The sequence below is a fragment of the Zootoca vivipara genome, chromosome Z1, assembly GCF_965207765.1.
Source record: "Zootoca vivipara chromosome Z1, rZooViv2.hap1.1, whole genome shotgun sequence".
In the NCBI taxonomy this organism is placed as follows: Eukaryota; Metazoa; Chordata; class Lepidosauria; order Squamata; family Lacertidae; genus Zootoca; species Zootoca vivipara.
Window position 1 is genome coordinate 46683131 of NC_142583.1, and position 26446 is coordinate 46709576.

Here is a 26446-nt window from a genome sequence, read left to right on the forward strand (position 1 = left end):
CTTACTGTGCTGACATTGACTTTGATCACAGGAATAAGAGATCTCCATGATGATGAAGGGTCATGTGATTCACTTTTTACTTTAACACTGAGGATGGAAACATACTTAGATTTATATAATTAACACATTCAAAAAAATATTTCACCGATGCCCCAAACATATATGGAAGTCAGACAAAAAAAGAAATGGAATCAAATTCCTGATACTCTAAAGCATATTGAAACTGATTATAGAAAACACAAGAATTTTACTAAGTACATTAAAAAGCCAAGTGCACACATCAACTTATTATTACTATTATTATTATTTATTAATAATGGGGAGTCTCACAGCTTCACAAGATATAATACAGGGAAGGGTTTTTTGTTGCTTCTATCTATGCATTACACAGTAACATTTCCTTTCTCCAATTTTTACTTAAGCAAAAATGACTTTATAGCAGTCATCTATTGCACAAAAGTGACTGATTTGGGTAATTCTCTTAGGCCATTAAACCCCTGGATATGCTCTCTGCTGAAGTTAATTACAATTACTGTAAAGAGAAACACAAAACAGAACAGACCTTTAAAAGGAACTGCAACTGCAATATGCAGGGCCATAACCAGCATTCTAAAATCCATTTTCTATTTCATGTCCCCATTTATTTACTTATAAAATTGTTGTCATCCTACACCTTCCATACCAATAGGACCCTCAGGGCAGCTAGCAATTTATAATAACAATAAAAGCATGAACAATTTAAAACACAAAAAGCTGGCGAAACAATACCGGGGGGAAAATAGCAAAGACCTGAGACAAAGAACAAAACAAAAAATTGAAACATAGTTGTCTAAACAAGAGTAGCTTAATCTTATAACTAAATGTACCCAAGATAGTATCTATCCAGTTCTCACGAAATAAATGATTACACAGACTGGGCACCACTGTCACTTATTCCCACATTACCGGTAAATGGGGCAGTGAACACACACACGCATAAACACAGTGTCCCCTCCACAGGTAGAGATTTAGATCATGTCAAAACAAAAACAATTTTTTTTATTTAAAAAAGGGAATAACAAAGTTAACAAATACTGCTACTCTTACTTCAATAGTGGCACCATTCAGTTCTGACAGAGGTGTATATACCGTGTTTCCCCTTTTTTAAGGTGTAGTCATAATATAAGCCATGGCAGGGTTTTTTTGCATTCGCGAAATATAAGACATACCCCGAAAATAAGACGTACCTTGTTGCTTCCCTTTGGAGCCTCAGAGAGGCTTGAGACCAGATGGGAGGGGGCCGAGGCAGAGCGGTAGCGGGGCGACTGGCGGCGGGAGCCACACTGCCGGAACGTTGTGGGCAGCATGGCCCGAAGCAGAGCGGCAGCGGGAGGCAGAGCGGCAGCGGAAGCCCTGCTGCCAGAACATTGTGGGCCGCATGGCTGAGGCAGAGCGGCAGCGGGGCGACTGACGGCGGCGGGAGCTACGCCGCAGGAACATTGTGGGCCACATGGCTCGAAGCAGAGCGGCGGCGGGAGGCAGAGCGGCGGCAGAAGCCCTGCTGCCGGAACATTGTGGGCCGCATGGCCCGAGGCAGAGCGGCAGCGGGGCGACTGACGGCGGCGGGAGCTGCGCCGCCGGAACATTGTGGGCGGCATGGCCTGAGGCAGAGCGGCGGCTGGAGGCCCACTAGCCCTTCCACACGATTCTGGAGGCTTTTCTGCAGCGTAGGTGACGGCCCACTGTTTCTCTGGGCCGTCAGGCTGCAATTTCACCGAGTCCCTCCAAGCCGTGACAGCGGCGGCATTGGCAGTTCTTTAGGAACTCGCAGATCTGGATCTCGCAGTTCTTTAGGAACTTGCGGAACCAGATTGGGCAAAACCTGGCGCGCAGCGCAGGCGCAGGACGAGGGGCACGATCCAGCCTCGGCAGCCCTAGCGACGGCGAGGGGGGAGTTGCAGCCTGCCGCTGGATGAAGCAGCCCCACCCCACCCCCTGCATAGTCTCCGGAGCCAGATCCCTCGGCAGGATCACTTCCCGCCCCCACTGCTTAAGAGGAGCTGCCGGTGGAGCGCAGGGAGCCTGGAGGGGTGGCGAGGAGGGCAACCTGTCTGTCTGCCCGCATCCCTCTCTTAACTGCTGTACGGTAACTTGGCAAAGAGGTTTCCCACCTCATTGTCCCTGCAGGCAGGCAGCCACTTTAGAGGGGAGAAGGGCAAGGGGGAGGGAGTTCATTAATGTTTGGAGAGTCAGCTCAGGAAGGGGACAAAGGAAAGGCTTTAAAAGCGTTGCGAACGGGGAGATATTCAATTTTTTTTTCAGCAAGGTGTCCCAATGCAACGGCTTGAGTATCTCCTCTTTTACGTTGCAATCTGCGTCAGCTTTTGCAACCGATAGGGCTCCAGCACTGGCGCCCAGAGCAGATCTATCCATAGACAGTTCTTGCTTCACAAAACCCAAGTCTTGTAGCACCGTTAAAAAAAAAGACACCCCCTGAAAATAAGACACCGTGTGGTTTTTTTGAGGAAAAAAAGTTATAAGACGGTGTCTTAAAAAGGGGGAAACACGGTAGTAAAAGTGCACATCCCAACTATGTTGAACAAGCAATGCTCTGTGCTATATTCCACATTCCAGAGGGTTAGATTTTCCAATATCAAACTATCACCTAAAAGCCTGAAGAGTTTATGTAGCTGAGTAGCCTTAAAAAATAGAGCAGTTTATGTTCAAACATACTCTTTAAGTAAGAAGAAGGTGGTACTTTATGGTCTTCAAGGAAGAGGCTAGTAAATCAACATAACAAAAACGCAAAATGAAATAACCCAATCTGACACAACATTCAAATAGATACTCAAGTGAATAAATAGCTGTACCTTTCCAGATTTGTGTGTGTTTGTTCTCTCCCATTTTCTCGTGCTTTCTCTTCCTCTTTCTTGGGAGGAATTATGGTTGGATCCAAACCAAATAATTCCTGAAGTTGCCCATAAAGGTCAGAACGGTTATACACATGAAATTCAAAATCATTCACCATGATATACAATCTTGTTTCTGCCTTTGGGTCTGTAAAGTGCAACAAAACAGGGTGGCTTTTCATGAAACAGCCTCAGAAAACGAACACACTTGTTTTGTAAAAATAGTAGCACACACACACAAATATGTATACTAACAAATTTATAGACTAATGAAGTAACAGAGGTATACAAATGCCCAAAGCTTTAAGAGTGAACTTTTGGAAGAATTATCAGCCAGTATGAATGACTAACAAACTGAAGCTGAGGCCTGTAGATAACTACTCACCGTATCACCTGTGGCTACCCCATATTACATCCTCACTGAAGTAAGGAAGAATCCACAACACTTTGTCAAAATTCCAAATGTGTTGACTGGACCGAAACGATTGGCAACCCCTGGCTTATTATAAGGCTGACATAGAAACCGTTTAAAACGGCCAAATAACTCAATTCATGTCATAAATTCAAAAGACAACATTCAAAACTATAAATGATCACATTAATCTGAATACCACTTGCTGGGGTTCACAAGCAGAAGATTGCTACTGCCCTGGTGTCAAGACAGACATCTGGGTGGGCAGTATAAAAACAGAATGTTGGACTACATAGCTTTTGGTCTGATGCAAGAGGGTTCTTCATGTGTTCTTCTATATAATAATGTAGCACATTAATGATATATCACATCTACATTTTCAAAAGCTATGACCTAGTTGAAACAATGTGGTTATAATTAACTAGTTTTTCTTTCTTTCTTTAAGACAGCCCTATTACTTATTTACTCAAGAGACATGAACTCCTTTGATAATCCAGTAAACTGGGTCTCTTAAAGTAGATTATTATCTTGCCAACTACTACTCTCTGCACTTACCTACAGAGACAAAAGGGAAAACCTACTTCTAGCCCACAATGGCCCATTTAGATAGCAAAATACAAATTACTAATTTTGAATGCTTTCTTTACATTTCAACGCAATGCAGCAAAGTTATTGCCACAAGCAATAAAGGACACTGTTATCATTTTAATTTTTTAGTATGTTTTCAACTTCAAAGCTGTGGTATAGGAAATAAACAAATCCAATTAGTCATTAAAATTTTGTGAAATAAATTAAAGAAGATCTGTGGTACAGTATCTTTTCTGATTTCAGATTAGAGATTCACATGCAGCTGTCATTAAAAAGATAATACTTGGTGAAGATAACAGCCTGTTAACAGTTTGTTAACTGTCCTGGCAAACATCACTGTACCCATACAAATAGAACATTTTCTATGAGCTAATGTGTAACTACTATTCCCAAATTATGACAGCTTATCCCCATGCTAGCAGTTTCCTATCAAAGCATACTATGAGCACCATCACTTAAGTCAGCCAAGCAAACCAAGTTAAATATGTATTAGATTAAATTTATATCCCTTTTTTTAAAAAAAAAATAATTTTAATTAATTTTATACAAACAAAACAGACAAAGTACAATATAACACTGTCCCTTCGTTTTCCCTCCACCCACCGGTCCACTTCTGCCACCAGTAGTACCCGTGAGAGTTAAGAATCAAAGGGGTCCATTATAAGTTGGGTTTGGCCTCCCCCCTCCCTCCTCCCCCCTCCCTCCTCCCCCCACATCCCCTCCCTGCCACATCCCCTCCCTGCCACATCCCCTCCCTGTCCTTTCAAATTTATATCCCATTTTAAGGGAATAAGACAAACTGTCCAGGCCCTCACTGCCTGATGAAAAATTCTAACTCCACTTTTTTCAATCAGTCCATGCTGAGCAGGACTTAAATAAATCCATTATGGTTCTTTATATGTTTGAACAAAAAACAGTGTACAACTGCCCCAAACCCAAAACATAATGCAATTGTCCATACATGAATCCTTAGCCACATACTCACTGTTTTCTTCTAGCACAACTGTTATTTTGAGCCAGAGCTTACTACCGTATTGGCCTGAATATAAGCCTCACTTTTCCCCCAAATTCCGACCCGTGAGAAGTTAAAGTGCGGTTTATATGCGTGACCTTATGGTATGCAGCCAGAAGTGTGGGGCAAACAGTGCCAGGAGTGCGGCAATGCAGTGCCCGCCCCGCGCTTAGTCCCCCGTCCTCTCCCCCAAGGCCGGGAAGGGAGTGAGGAAGGGGAAAGGCTACCACCAATGCAGTGCGGTTCTCCCCACCCCCCACCCAGCATGCAACCAGAAGCAGCGAGGAATGGAGCGGGTTATATTCGGGTATTTTTTCTTTTTCTTCCCCCCCCCCCTCCAATTTTAAAGGTGTGGCTTATGTTTGTGTGCGGCTTATATTCGGGCCAATACAGTATAGTAGTTGCAACTGTCTTTTAACATTGTCTTTACCAAAATACTTTACAACCTGGCTGACCAAACTCCCTGTAATTGTGTATTAATTCCTCTCGCACAATATAGCCCATTTAACTAGGACATCAGTGCCATCACTGCAGCTTCTGAACAAGCTATCAACTGTGAGATTACCACAATGGCCAGTGGTACAAGAAGGACATTGAAGCTTTTCCACAGTACCCCTCCTTTCTCCACCTCTCAAACTCTTTAATATTGTTGATTTTGGTCCATTCAATACAAGCAACTGAATATGTATGCCTACAAGCACCATCCATCACAGTCTGTCATAATCAGTTACTGTACATGTAAACAGACTTGTCAGCCAGAGAGACTGCTCTGGCAGTATCGGATATGAGAACTTTGCATAAATACAGTTTGCCTTTGCCTTCCCATCAACATCCAGGTCATTCTCACTAAGAAACAGCACCCGATTCCGATTAACAATAGATGCTGTACTTATGAAGGATATGATTGGTAACTTTTTTAGTTTGGGGCATTCTAACAGGTGAGGCTGATAGAGAGGGATGGCACCGTGTACCCAGCCTGCTAGCATGAGTGTCACTGCTGCATACAGGGACGGATTAGGATAGGGTGGCAGCAAGGTCAGGGTGATGTGAGCACACCAGTGGAAGCCCTATATTGCCTCACTTCTGCCCGATACATGCAGTGCCTCTCCTCAATGGCTGCTCCTGCAATTTAATAAATTAACCCAGTGTTGACAAGGCTACTGAATATGTTGCTTATTCCTCTTCCCTTCTCATCCATTTTCTCCTTTTGTGCCCCATCTTTTAGATTGCAAGCCTGAGTGTAGAGACTTCTTTATTACTCATCTGCAAATCTCTCCCAGAGCCTTTCCAGCTGAAGTGTGCGGTAAAATTCTTTTAAGTATTTTTTTTAAAAAAAAAACACATTAAGGGGCCACAGAGTGTACAGGTTGATTTTAGTATCAGCAAGTTTTCTTTAATTTGTTGTAATTCTGCTTCAGTTCTAGAGGAGTTGGGATCTGGCAGAGTTTGTGATTTGGCTACTAGCTTTGACAGCTTTAGGAGTAAGATAAAATCATTAAGGGTAGGTCTATCAATGCCTATATAGTATTTGAAGACATGTGAACCCCCTGTTCCCAAATACACTATACCTCTGAATACCAGATGCTAGAAACAAATGGGGGGAGGAGCAGCTGCTTTCATGACCTATTTGAAAGGTTCCCAGAGGTATTCAACTAGCTACTTTTAGAAAGCTAAATCAGATGGAACTTTGGCCCAACCAGCAAATCTCCTCTTACGTTATTCTATTTTCTTTTTAATTTGAGACATGACTAGTGCATTTGCCTGCTTAAAACCTGTTAAATAACCAGGTTGCAATCCTTGCAAGTTAGGATAGCTCAAATGAACTGAAACTCATGTAACCATAGAGATGCAGGTAGAATTTTATTAACATGTGAGCCACAAGGGAATAATTAAAATGCAAGACCAGAGAAGCACTAAAAGAAAATATTAATTCAACCCAGCTCTAACATGGAAATACTGCATCTGATAAGAGTAAGCTACTAATTTAAGAAGATATGCACCATTTAACCTTTAAAAGCTATTTAGTTTTTTTCTTTTGCTTTACTGAATATTTATAAGAATAATTTGTTTTTGTAACATACAAATACTATTTATTCAACCCATGCAGAATTGCTCCTTCAACAGAAAATACAGTAACCTGTCTCTTTTTTGGGTGAAAACTTACCATGTTGCTTCTGCTTTGGATTGTACATCTTCCACCAACGAAATATAATAAAGCCATCTTGGATTCTGAAAATATTTTTACACAATTGGAAATAATCAGTACTCTTGTTATATATAACAAATTAAAAAGCTATTTCAAACAATGCAAAAATTAACAAACTGCCATTTGGGGTTTTATAAATGTATTTATGGTTCCTCTTTCAGAATCTTAAAAGCACCATAAACCACCTGACTCACTGTCACTCATCCCTATTTCATAGAATCATAGAGTTGGAAGAGACCACAAGGGCCATCCAGTCCAACCCCCTGCCAAGCAGGAAACACCATCAAAGCATTCTTGACATATGGCTGTCAAACCTCCGCTTAAAGACCTCCAAAGGAGGAGACGCCACCACACTTCTTGGCAGCTAATTCCACTGTCGAACAGCTCTTACTGTCAGGAAGTTCTTCCTAATGTTTAGGTGGAATCTTCTTCCTTGTTGTTTGAATCCATTGCTCCGTGTCCGCTTCTCTGGAGCAGCAGAAAACAACCTTTCACCTCTATATGACATCATTTTATATATTTGAACATGGCTATCATATCACCCCTTCTCTTCTCCAGGCTAAACATACCCAGCTCCCTAAGCCGTTCCTCATAAGGCATCGTTTCCAGGCCTTTGACCATTTTGGTTGCAGCTTGTCAGTATCCTTCTTGAACTGTGGTGCCCAGAACTGGACACAGTACTCCAGGTGAGGTCTGACCAGAGCAGAATACAGTGGTACTATTACTTCCCTTGATCTAGACGCTATACTCCTATTGATGCAGCCCAGAATTGCATTGGCTTTTTTAGATACTCCATCACACTGTTGACTCATGTCAAGCTTGTGGTCTACCAAGACTCCTAGATCCTTTTCACATGTACTGCTCTCAAGCCAGGTGTCTCCCATCCTGTATTTGTGCCTTTCATTTTTTTTGCCCGAGTGCAGTACTTTACATTTCTCCTTGTTAAAATTCATCTTGTTTGCTTTGGCCCAGTTGTCTAATCTGTTAAGGTCATTCTGAAGTGTGATTCACCCCTCCCAATTTGGTGTCATCTGCAAACTTGCTCGGGATGCCACTTATTTGCCATTAATCCTCTATGCCCCGGACCAAAGATGAAAGTGAATGTTACCAGCATGGGGAGCTCACTATCTTAAACAAGAGAAAGAGAGAGACCATTTAAGAAGCCCTCATATTTTTACAGAAATGGCTAACTTTACCCTGTGTTCATGCTTTTTCTAGCATTACTGATGTCAAAATGGAACGCCTCATCTAAAACATATTAAAGCCTAGCATTATATGAGGATGAAGAAACATTCTTAAAACAACCACTATTTTGAAACAAATGGTAAGCAAAGTTAAGTACCTAATAGACATATCTTCTGTAATGTAATATATTTCACGAACCATGACTTTTCCAGACAGGACAGAGAATGAGAAGGAACCTATATTAAAAGTAAGATTTCTGGTAAGTCAATCATCAACATTATTAGCACAAATTTTTGTTACTTTAGCTAGATGAAATGTGCAATATTATACTCCATTGCAAGGGACTACATTTGCCAAATTCAATATATACCGTAGAACTTCTCAGATATGTCAATGGAATGGCAAAAATTAAACCATGAGTAGGCAAACTAAGGCCCGGGGGCCGGATCCAGCCCAATCACCTTCTAAATCCAGCCCACAGACGGTCCGGGAATCAGCGTGTTTTTTACATGAGTAGAATGTATTCTTTTATTTAAAATGCATCTCTGGGTTATTTGTGGGACATAGGAATTTGTTCATTTTTCCCCAAAAAATATATTCCAGCCCCCCACAAGGTCTGAGGGACAGTGGACTGGCCCCCTGCTGAAAAATTTGCTGACCCCTGAATTAAAGCATCACAGCAGAAATGGCTGGCGAGAAGCATGCATCAAATAACCCTTTGATTCACAGCCATGCCATCAAAAGTGCCAGCCACAGACCTAGCTAAAGAAAGTTCCCTGCCATTTACTTTAATGGGTGGGAAATAAAAAGCAGAGAAGAGGTGCCCTGTGTCAACTGCCATACCCATGTCACCACAAACAAAAACACAGGATGATGTAACCTCTTACCCCATCACAGCACACCATCGTCACTATACAAAACTAAGAAAATTGTCTGTGCTCTCTGCAGACGTCCTGCCGTGGGAATTATGTAGGTGCTGTACTGTGTGGCCTCTATCCTTCCCTTTGTGTACTGTGCTTATGAGGAGCATAAATGACTTGAATCCTTGCATGTAGGGATGCCTGGACTCATGGTAATAGGGTCATTGCTGACTACATCACTGAAGCAGAATAAGTGGGTGTTAAGACATCATGGGTGTATTGTAAATGTAGGAAGTGTGTCGGTGCATATCCTTGCAGTCATGAGTTTCTTGGCTTCCTCCATGTCTTCTGCGTGTTGGCCACATGTAAGCATAATTGCCAAAGCAGTTTCTAACTGGTTGCCACTCACAGGCTTTCATATGAAATTTGATCTCCCACCTAAAGTAATTTGGGTATAGGATTGCTCTGCCTAAGCATGTACTTAGATCTCTCTCTCTTATTGAAAGCAACAAAACTTAGAGACTTCTAACATTGACTAGATGGTGCATTCTATTATTAACACAATATTTCTGTATGTATTCAATAGTATATTATGTATTTCCAAGAACACTTACCAATATGGATGTAGCCATTTTTATGTAATCTATTAAGAACCAATGTCAAAATAAGGCCAATGTTCCGGGAATTGTAATAGGTTAGATAAATAATCCAGCCACAGGACAGAATTGTAGCTGCAAAAGAAATGATCATATGTTCTAGAAAAGTGCAAATGCAGTCTTATGAAAGATAGAAGAACAATTGTATTGAAAACCACACACACAAGCCCAGCTGTAGCATTTGAAACTATTCATTATGGTCCAGAGAGGGCTAAACTGCTGTTTGGGAGCCCTGGACACCTCTGCTTTGGGTCCATTTATCACACAATATTAAACCTTTTTTTTTTTGCACAGCAAGTATGAACTTGGCTGCTTTTTGCAATAATATTTATTAGGTTTTTTCATTTACATATTCATACTTATGCCTTTAACACTAACAATTATCATGGCTTTATATCTACATAATTTTGCTCCAGATTAAAAGAAAAAAGAGAAAAAAAGAGAAAAAAGAAAAGAAAGTTTCCCATTTCCATATTCATTCCTTATGCTTTTAACATGAACCTTTATCAAAGCTTTATATATACATATATTTCCTCCAGATAAGAAGTTTTTAAAAAAGAGCTAAAAAGGGGAAGGAAAAAAACACCCCATAAAGCTGAAATACTATTTCAACAAAAAGTTGATTTAGTTATTTGGCTTCTATCCTTCCTTCTTCTGTCTTCCTTTTGTCATCTTGCACATTTTCGCAGATGTTAATTTCACAGTTCATTTTTATTTACTCCTCTCACATATTGCAAACATAACATTGAATATACTTATACAAGACCTGGAGCTGACTGTAACTCAGATCATCAGCTTCTTATAGCAAAATTCCAGCTTAAACTGAAGAAAGTAGGAAAAACCCCTGGGCCAGTAAGATACAATCTGAATCAAATCCCTTATGAATACACAGTGGAAGTGAGGAACAGGTTTAAGGATTTAGATTTGGTGGACAGAGTGCCTGAAGAACTATGGATGGAGGCTCGTAACATTATACAGGAGGCAGCAACGAAAACCATCCCAAGGAAAAGGAAATGCAAGAAAGCAAAATGGCTGTCCAACGAGGCCTTACAAATAGCGGAGGAGAGGAGGCAAGCAAAATGCAAGGGAGATAGGGAAAGATACAGGAAACTGAATGCAGATTTCCAAAAAACAGCAAGGAGAGACAAGAGGGTCTTCTTAAATGAGCAATGCAAAGAAATAGAGGAAAACAATAGAATGGGGAAAACCAGAGATCTGTTCAAGAAAATTGTAGATATGAAAGGAACATTTCGTACAAAGATTACCATAATCAAGGACAAAAGTGGTAAGGACCTAACAGAAGCAGAAGACATCAAGAAGAGGTGGCAGGAATACACAGAGGAATTATACCAGAAAGATATGGAGGTCTCGTACACCCCAGGTAGTGTGGTTGCTGACCTTGAGCCAGACATCTTGGAGAGTGAAGTCAAATGGGCCTTAGAAAGCACTGCTAATAACAAGGCCAGTGGAAGTGATGATATTCCAGCTGAACTATTTAAAATTTTAAAAGATGATGCTGTTAAGGTGCTACACCCAATATGCCAGCAAGTTTGGAAAACTCAGCAATGGCCAGAGGATTGGAGAAGATCAGTCTACATCCCAATTCCAAAGAAGGGCAGTGCCAAAGAATGCTCCAACTACCGCACAATTGCGCTCATTTCACACGCTAGCAAGGTTATGCTTAAAATTCTACAAGGCAGGCTTAGGCAGTATGTGGACCGAGAACTCCCAGAAGTGCAAGCTGGATTTCGAAAGGGCAGAGGAACCAGAGACCAAATAGCAAACATGCGCTGGATTATGGAGAAAGCTAGAGAGTTCCAGAAAAACGTCTACTTCTGCTTCATTGACTATGCAAAAGCCTTTGACTGTGTCGACCACAGCAAACTTTGGCAAGTTCTTAAAGAAATGGGAGTGCCTGATCACCTCATCTGTCTCCTGAGAAATCTCTATGTGGGACAAGAAGCTACAGTTAGAACTGGATATGGAACAACTGATTGGTTCAAAATTGGGAAAGGTGTACGACAAGGTTGTATATTGTCTCCCTGCTTATTTAACTTATATGCAGAATTCATCATGCGAAAGGCTGGACTAGATGAATCCCAAGCCGGAATTAAGATTGCTGGAAGAAATATCAACAACCTCAGATATGCAGATGACACAACCTTGATGGCAGAAAGCGAGGAGGAATTAAAAAACCTTTTAATGAGGGTGAAAGAGGAAAGTGCAAAATATGGTCTGAAGCTCAACATCAAAAAAACCAAGATCATGGCCACTGGTCCCATCACCTCCTGGCAAATAGAAGGGGAAGAAATGGAGGCAGTGAGAGATTTTACTTTCTTGGGCTCCTTGATCACTGCAGATGGTGACAGCAGTCACGAAATTAAAATACATGTGTATCTGAAGAATATGTGTATCTGAAGAATATGTGTATCTGAAGAAGTGTGCATGCACACGAAAGCTCATACCAAAATATAAACTTAGTTGGTCTTTAAGGTGCTACTGAAGGAATTTTTTTATTTTACGAAATTAAAAGACGCCTGCTTCTTGGGAGAAAAGGAATGACAAACCTAGACAGCATCCTAAAAAGCAGAGACATCACCTTGCCTACAAAGGTCCGTATAGTTAAAGCTATGGTTTTCCCAGTAGCGATGTATGGAAGTGAGAGCTGGACCATAAAGAAGGCTGATCGCCGAAGAATTGATGCTTTTGAATTATGGTGTTGGAGGAGACTCTTGAGAGTCCCATGAAGATCAAACCTATCCATTCTTAAGGAAATCAGCCCTGAGTGCTCACTGGAAGGACAGATCCTGAACCTGAGGCTCCAATACTTTAGCCACCTCATGAGAAGAGAAGAATCCTTGGAAAAGACCCTGATGTTGGGAAAGATTGAGGGCACTAGGAGAAGGGGACGACAGAGGACAAGATGGTTGGACAGTGTTCTCGAAGCTACGAACATGAGTTTGACCAAACTGCGGGAGGCAGTGCAAGACAGGAGTGCCTGGTGTGCTATGGTCCATGGGGTCACGAAGAGTCGGACACGACTAAACAACAACATACAAGCTAACTTGTAATCAATCATATTTTTATATCAAAATAATATCCTTTTATACCATATGTTTTAAAATTCATACCCTGATATCTTATTGTAATAAACAATTTTCTAACGTCTAGTTATGAGATCAATTTCATTTTGCTGGTGTTCATACATTCACATATCTTGCTGATATACTTTACAATTTTCTTTTCAAAATGTTTCTTTGCCTTACTGTCATGTTTTTCCTATTAATTTAACTGTTTCCTTATAACAAATTATTTTTATCTCCATTCATCCATTACTAAAATTTGCTGCAATTTCCAAACCTAAAACAGAAGACCAATCCGTTTCAATAGAGGGGATCCCGTTAAAATCTCCCATCATTAAGGCTTATGATCCCTATGATTTATATATGATCCAAATTTCTTTATTTATATTCCTCCAATTTTTCTCCTCCTCGTATTTTCCCCAACTCTTCATATTTTCTTCCAATTTTTTCCATCTCCAACTCTGTTTTAATCTTGAATTTTTTCTCCTTATAATAAAATGTTACACCCTCAGGATACTCCCATCAAAACCTTATTTTGTTTATCGTCAATTTTTTGGTCAGTCCTCTGAAAACTTCTCTTTTACATAGAACCCGGTTTGGAATGTCCCTAAACACCTCAATTGCCTTCCCATCTATATTCCACTTCTCCTCTCTACTTTTCTTCATGATCTTATCTCTGGCTTCTATTGAGTTCAATATTACTAGACAATCTCCTGGATATTTTTTTGTCTTGCTATGGGGGAGGTGACCTTTATTCTAAATGCATTAATTATCATATGTTCAACTTCCTCTTCTTTCTTATCTAATAATCTAGCAATTTCTATGATTAGTTTATCCCTCATACATTCCCCCTCCATTTCTGAGACACCGCGAAATTTTAAATTCCGTGCCCTTTGATTCCTGTAATTTTTCTATTCCTGCTATTTGTCCTTTCATTTCCCCCTTCTTTTTTGTATTCCTTGACCTCTACCTGTATCTTTTTTGTCTGTACCTCGGCTGCCTGGATCCCCCCCCCCAATTCCATAATTTGTCCTGATATTTCTGATACAACCTCAGCTATTTTTCCCCCTAAATTCATCTCACTCTCTCTGACCTCTCTCCTTATTCCTTTAATTTCTGCCAATATTTTGGCTAGAACCCCTTCCCCTTCTATTTCCGTTTCTGGTCTTGAGGATCTTCTCTCTACAGGGGCTGCTATTTTTGCTCCTTTATGAGGCATTTTGGGGTCTCCTTTGGGGACGCCTCTGCTTTGGGTCCATTTATAACACAATATTAAACCTCTTTTTTGCACTGCAAGTATTAACCTTGGCTTCTTATTGTTCCCACTTCTCTTCTCCTTAGCAAAGTTGCAGGGAGAGTGGAAACATTTACTTCCATTTTCAACTTACCAGAGTTTGTTATGCCCAAGCCAGAAACTATGGTTAGTGTGAAATATGGCTTACTGAAACAAACCACAATAATTAATAATAGTCCAATGTTGATTTGTTTTAATACTATATTTAACACTAATATAATTTGTCCAGATTCAGACACAATGACAAATACAGTTCAAACTGGAAGCAAATGCTTTCGATCTCCTCATTTTACACCAGACGTGAGGGGAGGCGTGCTTCTGCACATAGCACTAACGGTGCACCATTACACGTGAACAGTCATTATTTGGCCTTAGTCAAACCACTATTGTTCAACCCCTCTTTCCTATATATAAAATGGAACAGCAGTGGGGTTGAATACAAAAAAAAAGTAAAGCACTTTGCAAATAAGAAGGGATGTATAATTATAATAATGATGATAATAATAATAGTAGCAGTTACAACGATACCAGCTTTGTCTCAGATATTGTTGCAGCATTGTATTCCAAATCACAAACTGCTCCTCTGAGGCACTGACAACGCTGCAAATTATGCATGTTGGATCTCAACCAATGAGTTGTGTATGCAAAGGGACAGAACTTCTCAGGCAAATAAGCTCTACTGATTTAGCCTCAACAGCCCCCACAAAAATGGCAAACTGGGAAGAGACCACTGTTCAGTAGTTTAAAAAGCAAGGTTTTGCTCCAACTTTTCCAATTAACCAGTATAACATGTTTGTTTTGGATGTATTTAAGATGGGATATTTCACAACATTCAAAAGTACATGAAATATTCAACAAAACAACTGTTACATACCAACTAGAAGCCAAACAACATTGGAGTCATGTTCAGTAAGGAAATTTTCCAACTGGGTGATACTGGGAACAATGTTACTTTCGTTTCTTGTATCCATTGCTAGAATGTTGCAATAGGGTCTAGATGACTAAAGAGAGAGAAAATGATTACTTTTCAGAGCTATGAAGTAGCTTCATTCTTTATTACAAAGCATCTGCACATGTTTTACTTTGGATATATCTAATGAGTTTCAAACAGTTTTAAACTTTATGTGATATCTGATCCTATGATTGCCTACTCTATAGCAAGTCCCACTGTGTTCAATTATTCCCATATAAGTGTGCACAGAATTGTGAGAGTAAGCACATGTTATAATCATGATAGCATTAGCAAGTTCTAAGACACTGTCAAGAAAGAAGAGGAAGGTAATGTTTTCAAGATCTGAAGTGCTTGCACTGTTATCACTTGCAAGATTTCTTTGGTCAAGTTCTGTGTGTGACACAGTTCATCGGCTTGGAATTTTGTTGCCTTTCCCATGCTAAAAAGACTTCCTTTCTCAGTGATGTTTACATTTTTTTTCTCCCCTGAAGATAATATTTTATGTCCTAACAACCAATGTTTCTCAAAAGCACCTTTATACACATTCTACACTGAGACGGCATTCTAAACCTTTTATACAATCTTTTGACCTCATTACAATAATTAGGTGTGATTAGCAGGAAGTAGTACAGTTAAACCCATTTTGTACATTGAGCTGGAATCCCAGCCAATGTTCTAGCATATTTTTGCTGTAGCTCAGCTTCACAGTAATGAAAACAAAAACATTACCTAAGCTTTTTTTCTACTGTTCTATTTGGACTCCTGCTTGTATCACAAAGTGCAGTATTTCTTGAAATTAAAGGGCGAGCATACCTTTCATTTTTCTACTACTTCATTTTTCTGACATATTTCTGAGAGCATAAAGTCACAAACAGCCTACCAAATACTTTTCTTTAATAGCAAATAATACATGCAGGCAAGTCTCAAGGAAAAAGTGTTCTTCCAACCAAGGAACAACTTCAAAATAAGTTACCAAAATTCCAGACTAGCAGCCTTATTTGTCTGCTGCAAGAACCTGATGCATCTTAAAGACTAACAAATATGTTGTGGTATAATTTTTTAACCCACTTCATAAAATTCACTGGATTTTAGTTGGCCCTACATAGTTGTCTCTCTTAAACTGGATTAGGAGTGTGGTCTGTGGGAGTGGTGTTGGGAACTTTAAGCCTTTGTTCCCAGAATGGTTTCATTCAGCATCAGAACCCAACTCCCCTGCATTTGCTTTTCATAATAGGAAGAAAGCTCTAAAAAGCTTGTGTGCCAGATCACTGACTTTGGGAAATGTAAAGCAAGGTTTAGGGTTCTGTGGGGCACTTTCTGAAAGGGAACCTTTTTGAACAATGGTAAGCTTCCAAGCATACACAACCACTATATTCATCGCTATGGTTTTCAGTCTTTTGCAATTGGGCTTATTGGGTGGGATTCAATCACAGAAGAGTAAATTCAGGTTGCACGATTATAAATGATTGGGAGATATAGTGCAATAAACCAGCTTCTTCAAAAGACCGGACTTTTTGTGATAAGGAAAGTGATGGAAAAATGCACTGGCAAGTGTGTGGTAAAACTTCCTTTGACCCACCATCATCTAAACTCTGCACAAACAAACAATAATGTAAGCTAATTAAATAGCCAAAGTCTAAGCTCAATAAACAGGTCATTTCTATAAGACTATTAGGGGGAAAGCTACAAAACTGTGAAAAGGTTGAGAAAATAGACTCAGCAGTGATGTAGACTGCAGACAGCCAATGAAGGAAATGTTTTTAAAATTCTAGCATCTATGTGATTTATGTGTTTAGATGATAAGACAGACCCAGTTCTTTAAAATACCATGAAGGTCTAACTATACTCAAATATATTTTTCAATCTTTTTATGATTAATACCAACTACAGTGGTGCCTTGACTTACGAATTTAACCCGTTCCAAAGGCACCTTCGTAGGTCGAAAAATTCATAAGTTGAAAAGCGCCATTGGAAACGTGATTTCCCATAGGAATGCATTGGAAACGGAAAATTTCGTAAGTCGAAAAATCGTAAGGCTAAAACCGCCGCTGTTTCCTTTCGGATGTCGAGACATTCGTAAGCGCGTGGCCATTTGCCCCATTCGTAAGTCAAAAAATTCGGTTGTTGAGTCGTTCATAAGTCGAGGTACCACTGTATAGTTAAGTTTTCTGTGTTTGCAGTCTGTTCTTTGAGCACTTCCCCAAGTTTATTAATGTTATTCTCTCACAAAACTCAATGGTATTCTAACAACACTTCATACTACTTGACATTTACATGTTTTTGTTTGCTTCCTTTTTCCATCATGAAAAATATAAACAGAGAAGAATTCTGTTTGTTTAGCTGTAGAAGGGTCAGTAGAGGAAGCAGCGTTAGTTATCTTGGCAAAGGTATTGCCTCAAAGGCCAAGTTGTAGGACATTTTAGAACAGAAAAATATTTACTGCCACATTAGATAACAATGTAATTTAAAACACTTTTCTTACCAGCTGCAGTCGTAATATTAGAACTGAAAACAGAACTTGTTGTAATTTCAAAGTTGGTATATGGATTCTCTTAGGTGTTGTACCCACAACTAATCAAATGTAATGTTAAACTGGACTATACTGGAAGATGAGTAAGGAAAAAATCACATTCATCATCACTGCAGCACCTGCAAGCCCACAAAAAGCTCATACCATCAGTTCCAGAACAGACACCCACTGACCAGCTTTTTCATTATCCTATCTTTTCTATCTTTCCCCGCTACACACACAAAATTGCAAAAGGCCTTGAGAGCCTTGGTAAAAATTAAAACAATAAATTAAGTGAAGACTCCCCTCCATAATCCACTAACTTCCCATTTTAATATTCTGCTCAAGGGAACGTTTTTAAAGGGGGCACTCATCACAGTAACCATCATAAAGACAAGAACACAATATTAGAGTTCCCCAACCACACCAAAGACAAACAGACAGATGCTTCATCTCTCAAACAGAAGATAAAGAGATCAAAAGCAAGAACAACATTGACATCAAGATTCCAGAAAAGCCAAAAGACAGTTGTCTGACTGATCCCCAAAACTGATAGTCAACACTTACGGTATGCATGCATGCATGCATTTGCAAGAAAGCAGATTTATGACGAGCATTCAAGAAGCACCATTCTATGCTTATTTACTTATAACAAAGTTTCCACTCAGTTCAATAATACTTTGTTTCGTATAAACAATAATTAAGATTGCAGCCTTGACGTGGGTTTGTTTCCTATTAACCTTATGGAACCAAGAGAACTTGTGTATGCTGTGCCAAAGATTACAAGTGGATGGATAGCTGGTGACTTTATTAAACCAAAAGATACAGTACACTAGATTACTTTGCTCATATACTTTGTTGAAAGCGTTGAAGGAATTAAGAAATGTTGGCCTCACAAAATAAACTTATTGGTGCTGTGCTAAATAGCAACAGTAACAGGAAATTGCTATTCATATTAATCACTTTGAAAGTAAACTCCATCAAAATCAAAAGGGAATTACTTCCAGATATGTCTGTATAGGATTGCAGCCTTACTGAAGCATATAAGTCTTCTTGGACCATTGTTTATAACCAATCTTTTTGGATTGATATGCTAACTCAAAGCTCATCATTAGTAACTTCCATGGGAATAAAACATTTGCTGAACAGTTTCAGTTCTTAAAAGCCTATGCCACTATGTTGTTAAACAACTTAGAGATGACTTTATGTTTACTACCTGAACTGGCTGCCAGACTTTAAAATATGCTCTAGATACCCTGTTTCTCATATTTTAAGACATACCCATAAAATAAGCCATAGCAGGATTTTTAAGCATTCAAGGAATATAAGCCATACCCCGAAAATAAGACATAGTGATAGGCGCAGCAGCAATGCCGGCCGCGGCAGGAGGAGGAGGAAAAAAATAAGACATCCCTTGAAAATAAGCCATAGTGTGTTTTTTTGAGGAAAAAAATAAATATAAGACATGTCTTATAATATGAGAAACACGGTATATTTAACACAGCATTCTTCTCATGTTACCCTGCCCTTTTAAACAATACCCTGTTTCTCATATTTTAAGACATACCCATAAAATAAGCCATACAGGATTTTTAAGCATTCAAGGAATATAAGCCATACCCCGAAAATAAGACATAGTGATAGGCGCAGTAGCAATGCCGGCTGCGGCAGGAGGAGGAGGAAAAAAATAAGACATCCCTTGAAAATAAGCCATAGTGTGTTTTTTTGAGGAAAAAATAAATATAAGACGTGTCTTATAATATGAGAAACACGGTATATTTAACACAGCATTCTTCTCATGTTACCCTGCCCTTTTAAACAATACCCTGTTTCTCATATTTTAAGACATACCCATAAAATAAGCCATACAGGATTTTTAAGCATTCAAGGAATATAAGCCATACCCCGAAAATAAGACATAGTGATAGGCGCAGTAGCAATGCCGGCTGCGGCAGGAGGAGGAGGAAAAAAATAAGACATCCCTTGAAAATAAGCCATAGTGTGTTTTTTTTGAGGAAAAAATAAATATAAGACGTGTCTTATAATATGAGAAACACGGTACTGTATTGCAAGAAAGACTATTATTAGTCTTCTTTCCCTGCCCGTGCACAAATTGTTACAACATCAGCACCACTATAAACATCTTCCAAACATAGTTCATTGCTCAGTGCCAACTAGTTCATTGAGTGACTGCCATCTGAAGCACCGAATGATGGAGCTAAACTTAAAATCAACATGTTTTCTATTAAAACTATGTGAGTGAATCCTTAAGTGATCAGAGGGTTTTCCCAACTTGAGACACTGCATGAGTACACTCTAATCCTCAACAATAGCTTAGAATTGTGAACAACTAAAAGCTAGTTTTCTTTCTTTTAGTTAAAAAAAACCAGCCCAGATCATCTCCATCAGATTTCACTGACTGTCAGCTTTATTATGACATTGTGCTTCACTTTTCAAACTGTATGTTAGCGTGTCACAAGTGTGCCTACCAGTGCAATCATATTGCATAGGTACACAGAATTAAATCCCTTTACATGCAAAATAAATGTACACAGGATTTCAGCTGTGATCATCAATACTGCAACCATAGACACATATTAAGAGAATAAACCTCACTTAACATCAAAGAACTAAGAAAACATGATGCATGGCTCCCTAAGAAATCATGATCTAAGAAAACATGATGCATTGAACACTGTGTTCTTTTCAGAGTGGGAAGACCTTATGCAACACTCATTCTCCTTTTCTATTAACATAAGGTAAAGGAGCCCTGGACAGTCAAGTCCAGTCAAAGGCAACTATGGGGTATGACGCTTATCTGACTTCAGGTCAAGGGAGCCGGGATTTGTCCACAGAGAGCTTTCTGGGTCATGTGGCCTGCATGACTAAACCGCTACTGGCACAAAGAGGACCGTGACGAGTGCCAGAGCTCACGGAAACGCCATTTTCCTTCCCGCTGCAGAGGTACCTATTTAAACTACTTGCACTGGTCTGCTTTTCTACTGCTAGGTTGGCAGAAGCTGGGACAGAGCAACGAGAGCTCATCCTGTCATGCGGATTTGAACTGCCGACCTTCCGATCAGCAAGCCCAAGAGGCTCAATGGTTTAGACCACAGCAGCACCCAAGTCCTTTTCTGTTAACATATGAGAGTCACAAGATCCCAAGAAGAGCCTGCTAGATCATGCCAAAAATCCATCTACCGGTAGTTTAATGTCCTATTTTCACACTGGTCAGCCTGGACTCACAGCTGTCCATGGAGGCACAGGACAATTTTGTGTCCAGGGTAGCTGTCTACTAGTTCCATCTGTTATGTTGACTGAGACCCTACCTGTCCACTAACTGTCTCGCCAAAGTGGTACATGCTGTGGTTATCTCCCGCTTGGACTACTGCAATGTGCTCTACATGGAGCTACCTTGGAAGGTGACTCGGAAACCACAACTAATCCATAATGCAACTGCCAGATTGGTGACTGGAAAAGGCTGCTAGGACAATATTACCACTGGTCCTGAAAGATCTACATTGGCTCCTAGTATTTTTGTGAGTAAAGAAATCAGCCCTGAGTGCTTACTGGAAGGACAGATCCTGAAGCTGAGGCTCCAATACTCTGGCCACTTCATGAGAAGAGAAGACTCCCTGGAAAATACCCTGATGTTGGGAAAGATTGAGGGCACAAGGAGAAGGGGACGATAGAGGATGAGATGGTTGGACAGTGTTCTCGAAGCTACCAACATGAGTTTGACCAAACTGCGAGAGACAGTGGAAGACAGGAGTGCCTGGCGTGTTCTGGTCCATGGGGTCACGAAGAGTCGGACATGACTAAACGACTAAACAACAACAACAAATGTTTCTGAGCACAATTCAAAGTGTTGATGCTGACCTTTAAAGCCCTAAATGGCTTTGACCCTGTATACCTGAAGGAGCGTCTCCACCCCCATCATTCAGCCCAGACATGGAGATCCAGCTCAAAGGACCTTCTGGTGGTTCCCTCATTGAGAGAAGTGAAGTTACAGGGAATCAGCCAGAGGGCTTCTCAGTACTGTAGTTATGCCCATCCTCTCATCAGATGTTAAGGAAATAAACAACTATCTGACTTTTTGAAGACATCTGAAGAGTCCAGTATAAGGAGGTTTTTAATGCTTGGTGTTTTGCTGTGTTTTTATTTTTTTATTTTCTGGAAGCCAACCAAAGTGGTTGGGACAACCCAGACAAGCGGGTGGCATATATAAAAATTAATAATAATAATAATAATAATGTCTATGGGAAGGTGAGAAGCAGGACCTGAGCATGACAGCACTCCCACCTCCCATGGTTTACAGCAACTATATTACCTCCAACTGTGGAAGCAGGATTCTCTACTATAGTCATAGCTGACAAGGAAAAGGGTAATCCAAAAAGGCAGGGTCTCATCTCCTAAACCTGACTGGGCAAAGGAAAGACTGGAACACCAAGAAGTAAAATTAACTGGACTAACCTGCAGTTGCAAAAATTGCCCATCGTTCTGGGTGGGAAGCGATCAAGGAATATGTCCATGTTTTTTGTTGCTGGCGGCATCCATCTGTCTCGAAAGACAATGGAGTGCAACTCCCAGGAGTGAAGTCAAACCACTGCATTTGCAGCACCACAGTGTGTATGGAGGTCCAGGGCTGCCCAGATGACAAGACACCCCCTCGGCCTCACTGATATGGTCCAAAGGAAAGCAGAGCAATATGTTTGGCACCAGCTTGGGCTGCAGGAATTGCCAAAAAGAAATGTACAAAGTGCTATACAACCATCCTAAGGACTCCCCTCCTGAGTTATGTAGGGTTTACTCCTTAGACTTTTCCTATCCCGAATATATCCTGCAAGGCAGCAGAGGTTTAGGAACAGAGTTTTCCATCTCTTAGGCGGGCTACCTTCCCAAGTTGACAAGACCCATGTGCCCCTCACTTCCCACTACAGCACTTGAAGAAACTGCCTTCTTGACTATTGGACCCACTTAGTCTCATCCACTTAATCTGCCAGAGGCTATCTTCACATACAGGGGAAGTCCCTAATTCCCTGAGGGTTTGAGACCCATCAGCCACACTCACAACTTTAGCCAGCCAGCCAGTTGAAGCAGTGTATTATTATTATTATTATTATTTTATTTTATTTTATTATTTATATCCCACCCATTTGGCTGTGTTTGCAGTCATTAACAGTCATCAACAGGTTTACCACACCTATCAGCCAATCACCCTTCTGAGTAATACCCCTCTCCACCCTCTCACTATATATAAGGGTCCGGTGACTTGTTTCAGTGTATCTGAAGAAGTGTGCATGCACACAAAAGCTCATACCAATGACAAACTCTAAGGTGCTACTGGAAGGAATTTTTCTATTTTATTTTGACTACAGCAGACCAACATGGCTACCTACCTGTAACTAGATGCAGATGGAGACACTCCTTCAGGTATACTGGGCCAAGGCCATTCTGAGTTGTGCTCAGAAACATACTGGGTTTCCCAGGGTGTGGCTGCTGTCACACGTTTAGTATGAAACATTTACCCAATTTTAATAAATAATTTCTTTCATGAAATCACTTTTACCTTCAATACAACTTTTTATTTGATTGAGGGCCATGCAGCTACATTGCATAACAATTGAGAATAAACATACAGTACTTTAAGAGCCTGGCGTGCTCTGGTCCATGGGGTCACGTAGAGTCAGACACAACTAAACGACTAAACAACAACAACTTTAAGTAAAGTGTAGGTAGGTACCTAGAATAAAAGCAGAGAAGTAGGGGCACTAACTGAAGGCAGGAACGAACTAAGTTCATAGTAGGTTAAGGTGCACCTTGTATACACACTTGTACACAGAGTCAACAATTCTCAGATTATAAACAAGGTACTTTTACTTTTGTTTTACTGTAAGCACAACTTTGACCCTGAGAGTAATAATTAACAACCCACAACTATTCCATACTTAAGGAGAGAGATCAAACCCCATTTCAGAGCTAGTGTGCCTACATACTACAGATGGCTTAAATTGCTCTGCTCTATTGACAATCAGGGTGCTTATCAGAGGGCTAGAAGAAAGGGGTTTATTTTAAACCTTAATAATCCAGGTTGGAACTGCTACCTTTTTGACGGCTTCAGTTTATATGTGCTGTTATAAAGCCACAACCCTACTGAACAGGCCGTGATTTACTTCAATAGACACAGAACTCCACAGCTGGGGGCGCCGTTCTAAACACGCGCAACGGGGGAGTCTCAAACTCCCACGTGCAAGCAAACCTGCGAGAAGCGTTGCGTCTGAATCAAGCCCGGGATAAGAGCGCGCGGAGAGCTTACGCGCCGTTATTCAGGGCCAAGTCTCTGCGACCCCGAAAGTTACGAGCCGGGTGCTTCGAGGCGGGCGAACAGGCGAAGAGCCTAACAGAGCCCCTTCCCCCGGTTGCTGACAGAAACGCACGGCGACCCCGAGGCGCCGCCTCCGCCGGAGCTTCCCCGTTGCTCCACGCAAAGCCTCGCCTGCCAGGGAAGGCCTGGCTGGAGCCCCTCCGTCAGCGCCCCTCTTCCTCCCCGGCGCCCCACCGTCGGGCCCATAGCTACCTGCTGTGCGGGGGGAGCCGACCCGCGGCTCGAGGGCACGGCAGCCCCTTCTCTGCACTTACCCCATGGTCCAGGTACCACCTACATCCAAAAACCCCTTCGCCGCTCCTGCCCGAAGAACCCGGAAACCGGCGCCGCCTCCACCTCCGCCGCAAAACACCGGTGGGCTCCACCCAAGCCCTTCCCTCAGGGCCGATCCTGCCAATCATGAGGCGCAGGCGGTGCCCGCCGACCAATAGAAGCGGGCCGCAGCCGGAAGAAGGGGGTTGGCGAAAATGAGGCTGTTAGCCAATGAGGAACGCGAAAGCCTTGAAGTGGGGGGGGGGCGCGGAGGCCCTGGTTGCGGAGCTAGGGAGCGAAGCGCGTATCTAGATGTATATAAAAAGGGAGACCTGCGCGCGCCGCTCGGCTTCGGGGTACGCTTAGGAAATTTTCACGCTGCGCTTTCGCCGCCGGCAGAAAGCGCAATCCGCGCGGACGTCACTAGGAGCACAAGGCAATTTGATTGGGGGTTGGGAGGAGGTTATTTGGGGCTGCTAAAGAAGCCTTGCTAATTAATACGGGTAATAAAAGCGGGGGGGGGCAATTTTTCAAGAACTCTTAATCACTGCTTAACATCCAGCCTGACAAAGAGAGCGGGATAACTCAAAAGCTTGCTCGCTATTTTGTGACATTTTTCGGTCCAAATAAAGGTATTGCCTGACTGTGGATGCAACAATTTAATCAACACGCTATGTAACAACCAATAAGACTCTCACTAAACTCTTCTTTTAAGAAAGAAAAGTGAAAACTAGGGACGTTCAAAACTGATTTTGCAGAGGTAGGGCGGGAGGATGTGATCAACCCCTTTTCTACTGGCCATTTTCACCATCAAAACTGCTTTCTCACCTATGGGAGTCCAGACCCTCCAAGTGTCCCTATTTTCCCGGGACATCCCAGTTTCTGATATGATCCTGGAATGTCCCGTTTTTCCCTAGGACGTCCCTATTTTCATTGGAGAAATGTTGGAGGGTATGGAGTTATCTGACCCTCGAGCCATCTGAAGGCAATCCTATATAGGGAAGTTTTTTAAAAAAAAAATGTTTTATTATATTTTTATATAAGTTGGAAGCTGCCCAGAGTGGCAGGGGCAACCCAATAAGATGTGTGGGGCATAAATAGAAAAATTATTATTATGAAATGGGACAAATGGCAAATCCCCTAATTTCATGTGGGGTGGCAATCTTCATAGTGCAGGCTCTGAAACTCAGGGCTACCCTGACAGGGTAGTGTGTCCTAGACCTGGACCTGTTTTAATTCTCTCTATTTCATTTTTAATTGAATGCGCCAAGCCTATTTTGGGCTATTTTATGCTTTACATATATCTGCATATTAGATTTTTGGTGATGGCACCTAAATCTTTGCATTATTGTCTTAGGGTAATTTAAATGTTATTACACCAGCAATATCACCTTGAATTATGCTTTGTTGCTTGTCTCTGGCATTTTGTATTGTTTTTATTTTGCTATGGCTGTATGCTAACGCAATAAAGGTTTTGACTGACTGGAAATGGGACACCCCTATTTCCATCGAATAAATGTTGGAGGGCATGGGAGTATCCCTGTGTTCCTCTCACATGTGAAAGCAGATAGGTTATTTTAATAAGGGTTTAATAATGGTTGCACAACACAGGGAAAATGCTAATCACCCTCCTCCCCAAAAGCCACTGCTGGGGTCAACCACTGCAGGCTCCCAGGATGCTGGGTTATGCTGCAAGTTCATTCAGTATTCTATTTGCCTCAAGATAACCTATAACTTAGGCTGTGTACACATATAGCCTTTGAAACACACAGGGGGCATTTCACAATGCCCTTTTGTACATAGCAGTTTGCAATTGTACGCACCTTATTGTGGCAGCTACTATCTGTACACACAGATGGGTGTGTTTTCAGATTAGTGCACACTGGTGTTATGTACCGTATTGGTATACAGAGGTTGCTGTGTTGCTGTACTGCTTCCTATTTCATTCATAGACAAGTTAAACATAGCCCTGCAATGTCAACAGGCCTGCCACAAAAGGACTTGACCTGAGAAAGCACTCTCTGCATATACATGTGGCCAGCAAGAACTTGAGAAGTTCATTCTGGGCACCAAAAGGATTGTAACTGTTCTAGTAGAATGCACTTTAGATGGACAAATAATATGGGACAGGGACAACATGGGGATGATATCATGTGTACAGCAC

The 26446-nt window shown here is 41.1% G+C and overlaps 1 protein-coding gene across 20 annotated transcripts in view; it reads right to left on the reverse strand.

Moving 5' to 3' along the window:
• The window catches only part of BLTP1 (bridge-like lipid transfer protein family member 1), a 118226-nt gene extending 93801 nt beyond the window's left edge, over positions 1-24425 (reverse strand). For 19 of the 20 annotated variants that reach the window (XM_088660370.1, XM_035114177.3, XM_088660368.1 and 16 more), the window contains exons 1-7: positions 24285-24425; positions 15059-15185; positions 9766-9882; positions 8449-8527; positions 7065-7129; positions 2850-3036; positions 6-87 (exon numbers count right to left, since the gene is read on the reverse strand). In XM_088660370.1, the coding sequence (XP_088516496.1) occupies positions 6-87; positions 2850-3036; positions 7065-7129; positions 8449-8527; positions 9766-9882; positions 15059-15155 (627 nt within the window). In that variant the 5' untranslated portion in view covers positions 15156-15185; positions 24285-24425. The remainder of the gene's footprint in view (positions 1-5; positions 88-2849; positions 3037-7064; positions 7130-8448; positions 8528-9765; positions 9883-15058; positions 15186-24284) is intronic. The other variant, XM_035114174.3, reaches the window with a different exon arrangement.
• Between the last annotated feature and the right edge of the window lie 2021 nt (positions 24426-26446).